At 37.3% G+C, this 18,826-nt stretch overlaps 1 protein-coding gene across 2 annotated transcripts in view; it reads left to right on the top strand.

The window, feature by feature from the left end:
• The window catches only part of rttn (rotatin), a 60,603-nt gene that overhangs the window by 39,818 nt on the left and 1,959 nt on the right, over nt 1-18,826 (top strand). The window contains exons 33-46 of one of the 2 annotated variants that reach the window (XM_084103407.1): nt 140-317; nt 603-700; nt 1,500-1,596; nt 1,713-1,908; nt 2,570-2,657; nt 7,314-7,464; nt 7,566-7,703; nt 8,304-8,512; nt 9,491-9,596; nt 10,131-10,228; nt 11,174-11,251; nt 12,822-12,948; nt 17,140-17,348; nt 17,513-17,789. In XM_084103407.1, coding sequence (XP_083959533.1) covers nt 140-317; nt 603-700; nt 1,500-1,596; nt 1,713-1,908; nt 2,570-2,657; nt 7,314-7,464; nt 7,566-7,703; nt 8,304-8,512; nt 9,491-9,596; nt 10,131-10,228; nt 11,174-11,251; nt 12,822-12,948; nt 17,140-17,348; nt 17,513-17,789 — 2,050 coding nt within the window. Of the gene's footprint in view, nt 1-139; nt 318-602; nt 701-1,499; nt 1,597-1,712; nt 1,909-2,569; nt 2,658-7,313; nt 7,465-7,565; nt 7,704-8,303; nt 8,513-9,490; nt 9,597-10,130; nt 10,229-11,170; nt 11,252-12,821; nt 12,949-17,139; nt 17,349-17,512; nt 17,790-18,826 lie in introns of both variants that reach the window. The other variant, XM_084103406.1, reaches the window with a different exon arrangement.

The raw sequence follows: 18,826 nt of genomic DNA, 5'->3' as shown, positions 1-18,826 counted from the left end.
CTGAATATCAATATCACAGCTGGTCTTAAAAGCTCTGTAGACATAACAAATCTGTCTATGGTGATTTCTGGTTTCCTCAGTATTAAATTTCCCCCTTTTCTTAACATTTTATCTTGTGTCCTTTTCTTGTGTCTCCCAGAGCCCATGCGTGCATGATGAGGATTCAGGACTGTGTCTGGTTGGGCTTCCTGCCCTGCAGGCTCTGTTGTACCACTGCCAGTTTTTTGAAAGCGTGGGCCAGATGGTGAAGAGCTGTTACATGGGCAGACATGCCTTCACCCTCAGCCCCCCTCCTCCGCCAGCCAATGTCACCCAGGGTACGTCGTCCACGCGCCCAGAGCACTGCCAGCTATTAGTGGATGTCTGACTCTTTGGCATCCATATGCTTACACAAATTATTAATACTGTTCTGTACTAGAGATCATGGCGGGTGTGCCGCATATTTTAGATGATGGTGTTTTTATATTTATCATTCTTGTTATAACAAAATGTTAATGTTAGTACGCTGTTAGAGGTAATTATTCCAGTGCATATAATTTAGTTGTAAATATGACTGTTTTATTTGTAAATGAAGCAGTCTGTGTTTCTTTCTGTTCGTGTAGAGACAGATCTGAATGATTCTCTAAAGCACTGGAGAGAGATGCTTGCTCCTCTAAACCAAACTCAAGGCTCAGGATCCATGTCCACCTCCAGTACTCTGGTTAGTAGACCATTTCATTTGTGGTTGACCAATGTTTTTTTGTTTTTTTTTACCAATATGTTTTTTTTCTAGTGAATATCCTGAACAGGATGACAGGATGGCTGATTTAATGTCCATAAATTATACACTACTGAGTTTGGGGTCAGTAAGATTTCCTTTTTGAAAGAAATTAATACTTTTATTCACAAGGACACATTTAATGTCAACAGTGACCGTAAAGATATTCATTATCTTTATAAGATTTCTTTAAATGCGGTTTTGTTATACATTACTATTCATCAAAGTATCCAGAAAAAAAAATAAAAAATTAGGTTACACAAAACTGTTTTTCAAAATTGATAATAAGAAATGTTTCTTGAGCAGCAAATCAGCATATTATAATGTTTTTTGAAGGATCATATGACACTGAAGACTGGAGTAATGATGCTGTAAATCCAGCTTTGCCATCACAGTATTCATAATATTTCAGAATATTACTATTTTCATTTTTGAATAAATAAATGCTGCCTTTGTGATCATAAGAGACTTCTTTCAAAAAAAAAATTAAAATTGTACTTACCCAAAACTTTTGAGCAGTAGTGTATTTAATGTAAGATATTGTGTTATAATGTAATGTAAAATAATATAGTTATTATTAGTTTTATAATATAATATAATATAATATAATATAATATAATATAATATAATATAATATAATATAATATAATTTAATATCCTTTCCACTATATTATATTATATCATATTATATTAAATATGCAACTGTTTTCAAATTGTTATCATGCCGGTTTGTGTTCTTCAGATTCCATCAGGAAGCTCTAGTGGGACACATTCTCCAGTGCCGACTTCAGGTGTTGCTGGAATCCAGGACACTCCAGTTAACAGACTCACTGCTCAGGGTATGACTTTTTTTAGGGGGAGGGGAGATTTTTACTGACAGTTTAGTCTTGAGAGGAATGTTTCTTTCAGTCTTTAGTGATTTGAGTCTTTATGCTGTTAATTCTTTGTGTTGTAGGTCAGAGTGACACGGACAGCTCAGACTCCGCCCTCACTCAAGAGTCCCACCCAGGGGGAAGGACCGAGCCTGTTGCTATAGTAACCCCTCACCTGTTGCTATCTGTTTGTGGTCTATTGGACAACCTGCTGGCTGTGCTTCCTGAGTTTAGTCTCTCTGCCCTCAAGCACAACCAAATACTTCAGAGCATGGCCAGGTTAGAGAGACCTGTGAGGACAAACAGATATTGTGCAGAATTCTGGCATTATTTATATATTGTAATCATCATACTGACGCTTCATTAGTCAAGTCACCTTTATTTATATATGCATTGTTTCAAAGCAGCTTTACAGTAATAGATGGAAAATTATTAAAAGCAGCTCTACAGAACACAGTAAAATTAGTGACTTTATTTTCACTAATATAAATGTTTACTAAAAAAAAAGTTAATATTAGCAGTTAATCACAGACACGCATTGCACATGTATGACATAATGCAGACACGTGCACCAGGGTTATTGTCGTTAACTAAAACTATTAACTGCTAAAACTACTAAAACTGTGCTCACCTCTTACCCCATTTTCACACATTTACTTTTCTCATGGTTTACCTAATAACACTTTACCACAACCACATCCTGCCTGCCTTCTGCCCACTCTCACTAAATGCCAAAATGTGGTATGGATTTGTCTGTTGGCTAAGAGAAAGACCCACGTAAAATGTAAAAAAAGGACACAAAACATGTTTTAAGTTAGATTCCATTTATTTTTTTATGTTTGTTTGTTTGTTTCTATATGTATTCATCTATTTAGACTGGGAAAAAACCCTGTGAGCTCAGCTGCATGACTTCCTGTTGGTTTTGTGCTGTCTGTTTTAGTGTGGTGGATGCGGCGACCATATCTCAATGTGTCAGTGAGTTAAGGACACCTCTTCTGCCAGCTGCTATGGAAGATGCTAGGAACCAGGTGCATTATGGGATTTTCTACCTCCACTTAAACACCAATCTGTCATAAGGGAATGTGCGCCTGCAGAACGCCACTGAAAGCCAGGAAAATATCCACAAAATTGGAACACAAACACATTCACAAACTTCTATACGTCCTCCACAACATGCATGTTTTTTTGTTTTTTTTGATAATTTGATTAATACTTTTAACTAACAATGTAGTACTGTTAAGGTCAATTCACATCGCCCCAACAGATGGCAACAGGCACTCCGAGTCTGTTGCCGTCTGTGGGAGCTTGTTTACGCCGATTGAACGTGTTGAATCGGAATTAGAATGTCTGAGAAGTGACGTGCTGTAATCTGCTTCTGTTGGCGCAGTGTGAATTGGTCTTTAGTGGTATCTCACACATTTTACCATGAATAAATCCCTTCCCCTTCAAAAATGTACACATTAACTGCTAAACAAGTCAGCAGATTTTGATGCAAACTCTCAAGTGTATGTGAACAGCAAAGTATAGTCAATTTGATAGTATATCTGAACTCCACACATGCACACTAGAAAGTTTCATCTGTTCAGTGTCTGGGATATTTTTCTTCAGAAGTTATGACTGATAAAAATGTCTTTAAACTCATTTAAACTAGAATTGGGATATATCTTAACTAACTTATAAAAGCTAGCTTAACTTACTTAAATGCTTAAAGGGGTGGTTGATTATGATTTCACTTTTCTGTTTTTGCTGTTTGAGCATAAATAACATCTGCAAAGTTACAACGCTCAAAGTTCAAAGCAAAGGAAGATATTTGCTTTTAAAGAAATAATTTTTTAAGGACTACAACAAACGGCTGGTAGGGACTACACGACATTCCTCCCTAAAATTTACATAAACCCCACCCCTGGGAACATGCATGTTGAGAAGAGGAAGAGTTGTTGTAGTAGAGCACATTTGTGAGTCTGCTCAAGCTGTCGCATCCGTCTTTTCACATGCAATACACTACGTAACACAAATGCAATAGCATGTCACTCTGTAGGCATCTTATAACGATTTATAGATTATCATGACAGAATATTCTAATTGAAGATAGTTAACTCCACATCAGCAACATAAATTCATCAACCAACCATTCAGAAACATCCTGTTGCATTCTACGTTGTCACTTCTTCTTGAGTCTTTCCAACATTGTCCGACTCCAGTTTAAACATAAAAGGCAGAACAGTTTCTGATAAGCTCTTGAAGCTCCGCCCTCTGTGCCGGGAGCAGCAGCTCATTTGCATTTAAAGGGACACACACGAAACAACGTGTTTTTACTGACTCTCAAAAAGGGACAATTTTATAATTGATGTAAAAAATTATCTGTGGGGTATTGTGATCTAAAACTTCACATACACACTCTGGGGACAACAGAGACTTATTTTACATATTGTAAAAAGGGTCATTATACCACCCCTTTAAACTAACATCGTCAATGTGGTGGTCAGTTATTTTAGCGGTCTTCGGGAGGTTGTTGTTTTGTTTCTTCAGTTTGTAGGGCATCTAGAGGGCAAACTAATCACGGCACGTGTGAGCCTACAGAGATACGCTGTTAAAAAAATCTGGCATACTATGCTGATGACATTTTTTTACATCACACGCACAGGTTTTTACACTAAGCTAGGGTATTTGATATGGAGGACATTTTCTGCCAAATTTAAATAAATAAATTAAATGATTAAAATGAAAATTAAAACCAGATTAACGATTTCATTACAGAAAACAGTACGCAAAATATGTGACAAAATTGAGAATGAAATTAAATGATTTCATTTTCACAGCATTATCCCTGTCAAATTGAAAAATAAAATGCAATTGGTGATTTCACATTTCATTTTCACTATGAAAAAGAAAGTACAAATACAGTTTTTACAATGCTCTTTAGTAACGCTCACGCAATAATAGTGACACAATTCAAATACAAATGTAAATTTTCGTTTTCATTTTAATTCCTCTTTTATTTCACAGTTTTCATTTTCGTTTTCATTTTCAAAGACAACCTGCATGCAAATTCTATGTTAATGAGTGGGTGTGGCTTATTCTAGTAATGGCGCTAGAGGCACGCCTTCTGTAAAGCGAAGTCGTCGACGTCCCGTGTGCATGAGTTGAATGTGTGAAACGAAATTATTTAAATAATATAGTAATCGAGACGATGAGATATGGCGAAATCTGTTAGTGAGCTTTTGCGGGAAGCTGCCGCAGCATTAGAACATGGAAACAACCAGCCTGACCATGTTAGTTATGATGTTAGACTCAGACTAGACCATAATCGACGATGAGGTTCATTCATGTATTAGGCTGTTTTGGAAATTCAACTATTTGGGTGTACAAAGGTCTTAGTAACACAATTTCTACAACAATTATAGCCAGACATTAATACCCACTAGCTTTAACCGAGAACCTCGGACAATGTTTCATATTCGCGTCGTGCCTAACAACGCCCTTCAGCCGTGACTTATTCAGATACAGCACTAGCCTGTATCTGTCCGCTGTTTAACTGTTACGTGTCTTTTGGTTATTTTAAGTTTGTGTACAAAAATAATCACAATGCTGATTTTCATTTCCAGTAACAACTTCTGGATGAGACCGAGAAAGCGAGTGTACCTGCATTTACAGTAGGCTAGATATTTCCTTCAGGTCAGTCCTATATTCATAATAAAAAATCTGTTTGAATACCCGGTGTGATATCTTGTACTTTTAACAGTTAATAGGGGTTGTCCGTGCCTATAGTCATGTCAGTTGCGTCTTTCTTCTCCGTGATCACAAGTTTGAGTCATTTCAAAAGTCTTCTCTACTGACTGACTGACTCACTCATTAAGACAGTCTTTGTCTCCATCTAATGGAGAAATAATGTAACTTCTTCTGTTGCAAATGGTCAGGGACTATTTTTTTTTCTCCAGCGGAAGGAATTGGCTTTTAGTGATTCATTTTACTTCATGAAAGTTGCATATATACATATGTTTCGGGATTAATATTTGTATTGCGTGGTAACCGTTTTATAAAAGCAATAAGGTAGGCTACTCTAGGCTAGTGCTGTATCTGAATAAGTCACGGCTGAAGGGCGTTGTTAGGCACGACGCGAATGAAACATTGGCCGAGGTTCTCGGTTAAAGCCAGTGGGTATTAATGTCTGGCTATAATTGTTGTAGAAATTGTGTTACTAAGACTTCTGTACACTCAAATAGTTGAATTTCCAAAACAGCCTAATACATGAATGAACCTCATCGTCGATTATGGTCTAGCCTGAGTCTAACATCATAACTAACATGGTCAGGCTGGTTGTTTCCATGTTCTAATGCTGCGGCAGCTTCCCGCAAAAGCTCACTAACAGATTTCACCATATCTCATCGTCTCGATTACAATATAATCACATTTAAATAATTTTGTTTCACACATTAAACTCATGCGGGACGTCGATGACTTCGCTTTACAGAAGGCGTGTCTCAGCGCCGTTACTAGAATAAGCCACACCCACTCATTAACATAGAATTTGCATGCAGGTTGTCTTTGAAAATGAAAACGAAAATGAAAACTGTGAAATAAAAGAGGAATTAAAATGAAAACGAAAATTTACATTTGTATTTGAATTGTGTTACTAAAGAGCATTGTAAAAACTGCATTTGTAGTTTCTTTTTCACGTTTGGCTTTTCATTTTAATATTGGCAGTCTTGCCTCGAGACTGTAGTGAAAATGAAATGTGAAATCACCAATTGCATTTTATTTTTCAATTTGACAGGGATAATGCTGTGAAAATGAAATAATTTAATTTCATTCTCAATTTTGTCACATATTTTGCGTACTGTTTTCTGTAATGAAATCGTTAATCTGGTTTTAATTTTCATTTTAATCATTTAATTTATTTATTTAAATTTGGCAGAAAATGCCCTCCATACTTTGAACAATGTATTCTTTGTGCTTAAAGGGATAGTTCATTAAAAAAGGAAAATTCTGTCATTTCCTAAAAGGTCATAAAGATGATTTAATTTAGACTTTTATTCACACAAACGCATGCGTGTCACGTGCTAGAACAAACTTCATTTGTTCTCATGCATCAAGCACAAACGTCTGAGCTTCTGTGTTTACCATATTCGATGTGCTCTATGTATGCGTGTCAATAATTAAGATGTACTTAAAAGCCTAAATGAAATCTGTTTATAAAGTGATTGAATCTCTTCACAAGAATTAGATTAAACTGTTCTATTCATAGAGCTTTTATTACCTTTTTAGATCCTCTAAGTTTTGATTACCTTGACTTTCAGTGGAAGGGCAGAAACCTGTCAGGTTTCGTTAAAATATCTTAATTTGTGTTTTGAAGATTAACCAGTCTTATGGGGTTGGAACAAGGGTGAATGATGACAGAAATGTTTTGGGTGAACCAACCCTTTACGCCCATCATAACCTTTTTAATTTAAGTACACACACTCATGCTAGAAAAATGCTATTCTACCTCAAGTACAATACAAGGGCATCATGGTTCCTGGTTCAGTTCCACTTTGTCTTCAACACAGTGCCAATTAGTCGGCTATTTGTTGTCGTTTAGGGTTGTGAAACCAAAGTGCTGCATGTGTGTTTTTTTTCACAGGTAACTCGGCACTCGTTACCACTGACTATCTTTCCCTCCCATCACCCCCTTGTTTCTCCCTCAGGTGCTGAGTAGCTTGTATTATGTGCAAAGTTTGTGTAAGCTCCTGCAGTCAGCAGCGATGCACAGTGAGGATGCGCCGTTCCACCGAGAGCTCTTCAAACCCCTGCTGAACAACCTAATTTCCATCCTCACGCTGTCTGTCGCTGACTTGGGTAACACAAAACGTCCTCAGCAAATCCAAAACCTTCCAAACAAGACCTTCAAATGAAAGAAAAGTGTTTTTAGATGAGTGTGTGGTTGTTTTGGTCCTTAGATGCGCAGGCCCAGGGTGCAGTGCTCAACACCTGGGCGGATGTGTTGATGCTCCTGGCTACTCTGCTGCGCAGGAACCAAGCTGCGGTCGGCCCATCTGTCGGTGTGGCACTGGGGAAACACTGGCAGTGCTTTTCAGGTGACACACACACACATACACACACCAAAGTGTGTTACAAAGGGTAGAGACAGGCAAATGGAGAGGGAAGGCAGAGGGAAACAGAAGAGTACAAAGAAAAAATGGTGGCAAGCCTGATGAAAGTGCATGGGGACGGAAGGGAAAGAAAGATTGAGGAGTTTAGATGGAAGAGGATGTGCTGGATAGATGTTGAGAATGAAGGAGACAGATGAGGAGATGGAGACAGATGCAGTGGGAGGCCAGCTCATTATGCTTGTATATGTGGATGGGTGTCCCTGCTGCATATGACAGACTGGGACAGAGACAGGAAGAACAATCAGCCTGCTTTAGATCTGATGGATGTGGTAGAAAATCCTAAAACAGGTGGGTGGGCAGTAGACTCGCTGACTTGCCTGCAGGTATCCAGGCTTTGGAAGCCCTTTTTAAAAGCCTGCGAGTTTGGAGAGACTTTACGTCAGATGTTCCCTTGTGGTGACGATTGTTTGTTGTGAAGTTTCATATATTTTGCATCTTCTTGTCTCGAAGTTTGAGTTCGAGAAAAGCTCTGAAAACTAAATATTAGTATTCTTTATGTTTAGTCTTTGCCCTCTCTCGTGACAGATACCATCCGAGTGTGTTTGAACCAATCGGGCGCAGAGTCTTCTCTCTACACGTCGACCCTGCACTTTCTGTGTGTGTTGTTCACAGAGGAGGCTAAGAGGAGATCAGGAGGCTACACTGAGGATCTGACCAGCAAGGGCCCAAGCTCTTCACTAACAGCGGTCCTGTCTTTTGAGCCTGGAGAGGTCATGTGTGAACTATTATTAGAGGTAACAGATTTAGTTTAGGTTGTGAATGGTCACAGATACAGCTTCTGTTGGCTGTTCATAGACAAGTTCCGCCCACAAAATTGACAAGCACTTTAACAAAACGGGCAATCTCAAATATGATTGACTGACTATAAAACATGTGACAAGTGCAATTGTAATGTCTATTTATGGTTTTTCATGTTTTTGAGGGAAAATTTATTTATGTTCTCAAATCTGATTGAAAATGGTGTGTATGTATTAGGGATGTGCCCGAAGCTGAATACCTAATTCGGAAAAGTTACGGAAACGAATAACGAATTCTGCCGAATAATAGAAAAAATATTATTCACTCCTCATGTTTGCTGGATAGCAGGTGAGCCAGGGGATAGTATGATATTATAGCTATATAATTATTTTATATTTATTATAGCTATATACATCTCTACACAATATGAGTGTGTGAAATGAATGAACACAAATCAAGCTGCCGTCTCAGTGCATCATAATCAGAGCTGATATTTCTCTGTCTTACTCTCGGAGATGGCAAGCATTTATGTATTCTTTATAATTTGTTCAGATTTGCATTTGTATGCATAGTAAAAGTTGTTTTAGATTAGTTACTATTTAAAACTATTTATAGAGTCTGACTCTGCTTATTTGAGATTGTGGATGATTCCTGACATAACTCATACACAAAGTTCCTCTGGAAAATACAAAATAAAGATTATTTAACATTTAGCATTATTATTTTAATTAAAAGATATAATTTTTTTTTTTTTTTTTTTTAAATCGGGATCTGGAAAGGTCCCAGTGCTGGGACTCGAACTCGGGTCGCCCAATAATTAGAATAAATGATGCATTTTTTATACATTTTATAATAAACACAATTATAATAGGTATATTACAGTTATATTAATGAATGTTTTTTTTCAATTGCAGATTCTTTTTTTTCAGTATCCAAAATTCATTGTTTTCATTTATTTATTGTTTCATTTACAGCAATATGAGAAGATTCTGTTCCAGGATCCCTTCAAAAAGGTGATGGCCAAAACGTTCATGTCTCTGTTAGCCTGTAGCTCCAGTGCTCAGAGTTACGCATGTAAAGGTAAAGATCATTTCAATGTTTTCAACGCATAATTACACAATGAGGAACTATATGCATACGCTAGTGTTCACAACGCAAAGCTCCCTCCCCATTCCACTCAAACCATTTATGGAAATTAAACCACACTGTTTTGTTTAACAGAGAAATCATCATAGTTTTGATGTCATAACATTTGCATATGTTTGCTACATTTACATATTAATTAATATTAACCTTAAAGGTACAGTAGCATAAACATCCTGTGTTATTCTTTAGGAGTCAAGGAGGGTGGAAAATTATCATGTATAATAAAATTACTACGCATTACTTGCCTAACATAAAAAGTAAACTTCAGGTGGGAAAGGTGCTACATAGTGTAGAAAATGGCCCCCTTAATGCATAGCAGTTAGAAAGGTGCTATAACCTCAACTAGGAGGAAATCTTGCATACACATTCATTTTAGTCCCAGGTTACATTATATTTGTGTTTAATGCCTGATGTCACTGTCTGATGGATGAGTACATAGACAGATACATGTCTCTTCTCCCTCTTCAGCTGGAGTGATTGACAGCTGTGTGGAACGCATGAAGCACATTTACGCAGAGCTTCACCTGGAGTCTGTGAAAACGGGCAAGAGCACTCACAGGAGGAAGGTACATAGGGTTCCAGCAACATGACAGACCGATTCAACATCAGAAACACTGAAAACCCGTTAAGAGGGAGGAGGGAGGTAGAGGGGGAGCCCGTGCTGTCACAGATGTGACAAAAATGTCAAAACTGAAGCAATCCTTTGGTTCAGTTGATTTAACCAGTTGATTTCCTCCTGGTTCCACTTTATAAAAACTTTCATTAATAACATCAACAATCATTATTGCTTATATAATGCAGATATTTGGTGATCTTCATTATATAAACTTGATTCATATATGGGTCAGTGACAAATATGTCCAAGATGGTCTTTTTAAAACATCTGATGTAAAACTCATGGTTTTCGCATGGTTTTTTTTAATATTATATATTTTTTTATTTTAAGAAATAATCATGGTAATTATGCCAAATTATTCTTTCATTTTTATATTATTTAATTAAGCCCTTTTAATAATACTTTCTTTGTTACAATCTTAGGGTTGTTAAACCACCTTGGCAATTTTGTTTTGTTTTGTTTGGGTTTTTTAATGTATAAAACAGACAAAAGTTACTATCATGTCTCTTACCATTATTTAAATTTGAAAATATGGGAACTAATCTGTGTGTTTGAAGTAGGACGTTCCTGGATCAACATCCTTTGTTGGTCCTCGAATGACAAGACTATTAAATAATCACTGCGGTCTAAATTGAAATGAATGTATTTCTAGAAATAACAAAAGATGCTGATCCAGGAACATGCCAAACTTCAGTAAATAACAGTGTGCTCTGTGAATTTATGTACTGCAATTTAGGTTAAGATTTATTAACTTATGACGTGTTACAGTTATAATTAATACTAACAGAGAAAATGCTAAATAAATGTATGCATTTACAAATAAGATGGTATAAAAATTTGCATTATCAGCATGATCTCTTGTTCTAACCGCTCTGTCTTTGTTCAATGTCAGCAGGTGGAGAACAGCATGAAAGAACTTAAGATGATTCTTGAGATACTGCGAAATTGCCTCTATCAACATAATGAATGCAAAGTACGTCATATCAAATAATGTTCCCCGTGATTATTATTCAAGCAGTTATATTCATCATACAGTATCTGCAGAGGCGCAGACGTTCTCAAAAGGGGTCTTGTGGGTTTGAAACACTGTGGGTTTGCATGCAGATTTTCCTGTAAGGACTGAGATGCAGTCTTTACAAGAAAACCTGCATGACACCCAGCAAGATGCCTGTGTGCGTGTTATGAGTCGTGATCATTTCTGTGAAGTACAAAGGAAAGTCAGTCTCCCGGAGACTGTTGGATAACTGTTTTACCAATTTAGCAGCCTAATTTACAGCCTTTCAATGAACCTTCGAAAAACACTATTTTTCTACTTTTGGAATTAACTTTTTCTACTCGAGGGGTGTGTTCACACTTAACAATGTTCGTTTTGATTAAAACAAACCCTGGTGAGATTGCTGTTAATGCACAGTTTGGAAACAGTTCTTCTAACCCTAATTGATGGAGTGTGTAACTCCATTTCATCCAGAGTGCTTGACTTTTGCATTGTCGATACAAGATCTTGACCCAAAATTGATGCACCTCTTGATGGAAATAAATGCTGTGATATTATTTCCATCAAGAGGTGCATCAATTTTGGGTCAAGATCTTGTATTGACAAATAAGAGCCAAACACTCTGTAAAGTTTTCCAGCAAGACTTTCACTGAATTTGGACTCAGAGGTGCAAATTCATGTGTGAAAATGATTCTTCATGCTCAATGATACTTCTCCTAGTCATTTTTTCACAATTTGAGCCTGATGAATCTTGACACTGTCATCCTGGAATATGGCCATGATACGTCTTACATGGTTGTTTAGGAAATTAAAAGCTACACACTCCATCAATTTGATTAGAATAACTGTTGCCAAACATATAACATGTTATATAAACATAATAATAACTGCAATAAAGATTGAATCATACTCTTAAAGGTGCAGTCTGTAAGAATGACAGCTAGTGGATGAAACACGTTTATCCGTGTTTTAATATGCTTTCGTTTATAAGGATTGTTAGATAACCAAGGCTTTTTTGGTTGGGTAGAATCTGCAATCTCTGACCCAGTTTGTTTGCTTGCTGCAATACGCTGTGTTTCCTGCCAACTAGCATCCCAGGGTGTCGAAATACTGTTGGGTGAACTGGCAGTGGTTCACCCAACAGACATTCCAACACGAAACGTACATGTCAAAATAAAATAACTGGTTGTAGAAGTGTTTTTCAGAGAAACGAGTATGTGAACTCAGCATGTTTCCTAAATATCTGCAAGCATATTATAGTATTTTTATGCTTTAGTAGAGTGAAAAAGTTACATACAGCACCTTTAAGCATTTGCCCATTTAAATCCAAAACGTGAATTCATTTACAAATAAAATTAATTTAGGGATTTACTAGATTACATTTAACAGTCTTTTTAGTGATTTTAAAGATTAAACTTAAGTGAGTGTTAGCTTTCAGCAAAGGTAATGTAAATGTTATAAATTAGCATGAACGATTAAATATCCAATTTTGACTGATTACAACAAATGTCAATGTGTTGATTAATGAATGAATAATTTCTCCTCACAGGCTGTGGCTACAGAGCTGCGTCTGGCAGCGGTGCTGTTGGCCCTGTGGCCCTGGTTCCTGCTGGACGACCTCACCATGACTTCAGCCCTGGAACTGCTCTGTGTCTACACTGCTAACTGCACAGCTGGTCAGTGTTCTGAGAGGTGGAGAGGAACAAGAGTGAGAAAAGGGGAATGACAGAGAAAGAGGATTAGAAAGTCAAGAGACAGGGTGCTGAGATGATGTATAAGCTTTGTGCTCACTGTAACCCTCTCATGAGTCATGTCCTGGTACAGTGGGAGCCATTGTGTGCCAAATGTAAGGCTGATATGATTCCGACAGCTACAGAAAGGATTGTGTCATAAGTCCTATTCGTACAGGATTAACTTTACAAGGGTAGATGGAGTAATGTAATTTTACCACAGAACGTCTGTAATATTAATGGCCAATTCGCACGGGATAAAATGTCTCAGTAAAACTAGCAGAAGTGGGAGGAGTAACTCCATTTGCGCATCGCCGCCACCTTCCTGTCGCCATGTGCGTATTACGTTGCTTCCTGATATCACGTTCGCAAACACATATAACCTATACTTATTAGGGCTGGGACGATATACCTATCTCCCGATTTGATACTATCATGATACTTGGGTGCCGATACGATATGTGTTGCGAATATATAAAAAAAAAAAAAAGAAATTATTTTTTTATTTTGTATTTATTTATTTATTTATTTTTAACACTAGACCATGGGGAAAAGTTAAATCATTCACTTGTACAGACTGTACATGATGTATACGATGAATCATATTTACAAAAACAATTCATCACATCTTTTTTTTACTTATTTCAGAATCATCATACAGTACTACATTCTCTTGAATAAATGATTCAATTACAAATACATTTTTTAACAGTCACTTCTCGCCATTGTGGCGAAACAATGTAATCGATCAATGCGTTATTTTAAGCACCAAAGCAAAAGCTGATTTACTCTTTGATCGCTATCGTAGACATCAGTGTTTATATTTGAACTTTAAACTTTTATCCCATCACTTCTATGATGATTTGAACTATTGTATCACATAAATAATGATACTATGAGGTTGAAAAGACTGCTGTTTCATGACTACTCTCTCTGGGTCAACGGCAGCGCCAACACAGATTTTAATGTTGCGATATGATTTTGTCAAAGGCTTAATAGACAGAAAAAATGGAAGAAGATTGCGTGGGTGTTTGAATCGAGATCAACGTCTTTTAAAGATGAATCTTGCAGCTCTATTGTCTCATCTCTCTCTCAGCATATGAGTAGTGCGAGGCCTTTTCAATGCATTCAGTCTCTTCACGTCTCTTCCACGCATCCACTTGAAAGGGATGTTACGTCACTTAACACTCAAAGATAACGACACATTTCATCCTCTGTTGGAACGAAAGTGGCCAACTTCGGTCAACCTTGTCTATAAGCAAGGACAAAAATAAAGCAATTTAATTTGTATTAATATCGATTCTGTAATTAAAAAAAAATAGATTTTAAATGTTTTATTATTTTTTTAATCGCGATACCTAGGTTAATCGATTTTTTTTTTCTTTTTTTTTCCCAGCTCTAATATTTATATATATTTAAAACAGTTATGTCCGGTCAAACGATGTATTAATTAACTTCTGATTGGATTGTGTTGCTAAAAGGCACTTACCGAACGCTAAAAGATGTTTTCACAGAGAAGCTCTGGTAATTATTACTTTACCCCACCTCTCCATGTTAAACTAGTCCTGTCCAAATAGGGCTATAGTCTAAGTGTGCTGCCAGATTACTGGAAGGGAAGCTAGGATGGAGCAGTTTTGCAGCTATATATATATAAATAAGTGCATGGAGCATGTCAGAAACAGAATGCGCATTTGTATACTGTATCAGTGTAGACTGTGTCAGTGATTATAGTGGGTACTATTTGCTTTTGGCGTGACGTAATACGATGCTCACATCCAATGTAGGCAAATGTAAGCCATTAAGTGACTAAATACCAGTGGGCGGGGCCTATGCTGCGATGATGGTGAGATGATTCGTCAATGTCTTGCTCTGGAAGCAGTCATATACAAATGTGCTTCACAGATCAAGCAATATCAAAACGAGACGTTTTTGAAGCTTGATTAAATAAATGCTTTGTTTTATAATGAGGACGTTTTAAGATATGAACCTTGGAAGATGTTTTAATGGTACAAAGACCTCTTATATGTCAAAACATCAAGGCAAATTTGATTTCTCATGCTATGACCTGTGGTCCGTCCTTCGGATGAGACGTTAACCCGAGGTCCTGACACCCTGTGGTCATTTAAAATCCTGTGGCACTTCTGGTAAACAGTAGGGGTGTAACCCTGGTGTCCTGGTCAAATTCCCTCTCTCGGCCCTTATCAATTATGGACTCCTAATAATCGGCATCCTTTCAATTGGCGCCATCCTGGCACCGTTGTCCAGTTGGATGCTGCACATTGATGGTGGGTAAGGAGAGACCCCTGTAAAGCACTTTGGGTGTACAGTAGTACATAAGAAAAGCGCTATATAAATGTGTCATTCATTCATTCATGACCTCTTTAAAAAGCAAAATCTGAAATTAATGGTCACTACCTCTAATGAAAGTTATGAAAATATAATATAAAAATAAAATAGCATTTAATATTTCATGGAGAATTTAGCCTTAAGAAGCATTTTTATTTATAACAACCTCATAAGAAAAGGGTCTGACGATTACCAACCACTGTTGATTATATTAGACAAGATTGTTAGCTGCAGTACCTCCCTTTTCTATAAATATAGAATATATATTATGTATTAGGAAAAATCTAGAGAAAACCAGGAAGAAATTCATCCTTCAGACACTAAAATAAATCTGTACGTTAATCTTTAAAAACTGAATTGTGTGTGTGAGAGCAAGGCGGTTACACATGAAAGCGTTTACACTTTTGTGTGTGAGAGTGAGAGTGAGAGAGACTACTTTTGTACATGAAAGTGTCTGTTCGTGAGTGTGTTAACCTTAACACAATGATTGCTCAATGTCACATTTCTGATCTCATGGAAAGCTGTGCTTCAGCACAGGATGTGGCTTCACACCTGTGAAGAGCCAGCAATGCATGGGCGTATAGTCATTTTGTATGTATACGTCTAACGTCTGTGGGTGTGCATGTGTTTTTAGGCCTATATTTGTGTGTGCGTTTGGGCTTTCACTATAGTTTAACAACAATAGGCTACAATAGCGTGCTTCATGTGTGGTGTTTCTCAAGGTCTGTGCTTACAGCAGGTGATGTTTAAAGTTCACGAGCTTGGTCCATCAGTTATGGAATCAGCCCTCCAGCAATTTTCCTTCCCATCATACTCTGTCCTGTGTCACTTTTTATTGTATAATTCATTAACCTGCTACACACAACCCTCATTCTTTCATCTGGCCGATTAATATTGGATTTATTCTGCAAGCAAAACTGAGTTCTGCTGAGTTCTCTCAATAATCCAGTAGAGTAATGTTAAATGATTCACCCGCAGTCATGCTATTCTTAAAAATATGTCTGTCAACTTACCCAGAAGTGAGACATTTAGTGGTTTTGAGACTACTAAATGCAGCATTGTTAGACCTGGAGGAAATACATTTTTATCTAGATATATTTAGAATTAAAATACAATGGAAGTTTCCATTTGAGTTTCCAAGCTCATTGTTACGCAACTGTGCAGTGATATTTTGAGGCAGTAAAGATGGTTGTGTGGTTTTATATCAGATTACTGTTTCCTGTAGCATTTATTCCTGTGAATGCAAAGCTGAATTTACCCGTTTTCAGTGTCACATGATCCTTCAGAAATCATTCTAATATGCTGATTTGGTTCATCAGCATTTCATCAAACATTTCTTATTATCATCAACAGTTGAAAACCGTTGTGCTGCTTAATATTTTTGTGGAAACCGTGATACTTTTTTTCAGGACTCTTTGATAAATAGAAAGATCAAAAGATATATAATTTTTTGTAACAATATAAAAGTCTTTACTCTTTACTGTCACTTTTGACTGAATTAATGCATCCTTGCTGAATATGAGACCGTGTGTGTGCGTGTGTGTGTGGCAACGTGTTTAAAGCTAAAAAATGTATTGTTATGTAAGGGTTTGGCCTAATTTTAGGGTTTAGGATGGTTTCTGATAAGAAACACTGATCAACAGTTCTGTTTCCTTAACGTTCTTATATAATCTTTCTGAAATAGTTACTTGGTTTCTTGTAACTCTTTGTATACGTTATAGTCTTTGTACACATGCTATTTTTCCATAGTCAAGTTATCTCTTTCTCTGTCTGTCCTTCATTCTCTTTCAGCATGCAGTGCTTTATGTAGCAGCAGCAGTTGTAGCTCTGGCTCAGTTCAGGCCGTTCTTCCTAAGACTGCGGTCACAAATTCACTGATGCATGGGGTGATGAAACTGGCCTCCCAGGTTGCCCCTGACAACAGCAGCATCCACAGTCTGTCTTTCTCATTGCTGGCCAACCTGGCCATCTCAAGGGACTGCAAAGGGGCACTGCTGAAGGTAACTCACTGGCTAATGTTTAAACAAGACAATTCATGGGATTGAGTGTCTATACAGTGAATAATGTAGTTGAGAACTTCTGATTGCAAATCCACTTTTTAGTTTCATAGAGAAATTCACAAAGAGAAGTGTTAACAAACGCTTCTTTCTTGTTCTTTCCCTAGAGTAACTTCCTGCAGCACTTCCTGTCCCTCCCCATGCCTAAGGCAGGTGGTCGAGGTGGCGTTTCGACAGGGGATCCTCTGTCCCTGTGGCTCAGGCTGCTGCTGAACGTGTCGTTCGGGGAGGACGGACAGCAGATGATCCTCAGGCTCCGGGGGGCTTTGGAGCTGCTGGTCGAACTGGCCCAGTCCAAACACTCCAGCACTAAACCCACCATCCTGCTCATTCTCCACAACATCTGTTTCTGCTCCGCTAACAAGCCCAAAGTCTTAGCCAACGGTATGAGTGCTGGATTTACTGGGCTTTAGGTGTTAATGTTCGACCAACATGTTTCTTTTTGAGTGGTTGATGCCAATGTCAGTCTCTAATAAGGCTCAGCAGGCATGGTTAACAAAATAGCCAAATGTTGTCTGAATAATTGGCCTGGCTGATATATCAACCTGTTTTTTTCCCCAAAAGTAACAATAACATAATAGTAACACTTTACAATAAGGTGTTATTAGTTAACGTTAATGCATTAACTAACAATGAGCAATACATTTGTTACCGTTTTTATTCATCTTTATTAATGTTAGTTAATAAAAATACTGTTCATTGTTCATATAAGCTCAAGTCCATTAAATATTAAAGGGATAGTTCACCCAAAAATGAAAATTCTGTCATTAATTACTCGTGTCGTCCAAACCCATAAGACTTTTGTTCATCTTTTTGATAAAATATGAGAACTTTCTGTACTCTCCATAGACAGCTATGCAACTTCCACTTTGAAGCTTCAAAAATTTAATAAAGAGATCGTGAAACTAATCCACATGAATTAAGTGGTTTAGTCCAAATCTTCTGAAGAGACTCGATCGCTTTATATGATAAAAAGATTTCATTTTGGCTTTTATTCACATAGGACAGAAAGCTCTTGTGTTCTGAAGATGAATGAAAGTCTTACAGGTTTGGAACAATGAGGGTGAGTAATTAATGACAGAATTTTTAGGTGAACTAACACTTTAACAGATACAACTTTTGATTTTAATAATGTATTAGTGAATGTTGAAAGGCGTGGCACGGTGGCTCAGTGGGTAGCACTCACAGCAAGAAGGTCCCTGGTTCAAGTCCTTTCTGTGTAGAGTTTGTCAGTGTTTGTGTGTGCGTGTGTGCGCGCGTCCCAGGATATATACACACACATACAGTACATATATCAATAATTAATTCTAAGTAATAAAAATGTCATTATTGGTAGTGAGGACTTGCACAGTTTCACACTGTTTTATGAGTACATTCATATCATGTCAAGTCAATGATCTAATTTCCTTTGCTTTCTATGA

Source organism: Abramis brama, assembly GCF_963993115.1.
Source record: "Abramis brama genome assembly, chromosome: 24".
NCBI classification, from domain to species: domain Eukaryota; kingdom Metazoa; phylum Chordata; class Actinopteri; order Cypriniformes; family Leuciscidae; genus Abramis; species Abramis brama.
This window is presented reverse-complemented; position numbering and strand designations above follow the sequence as displayed.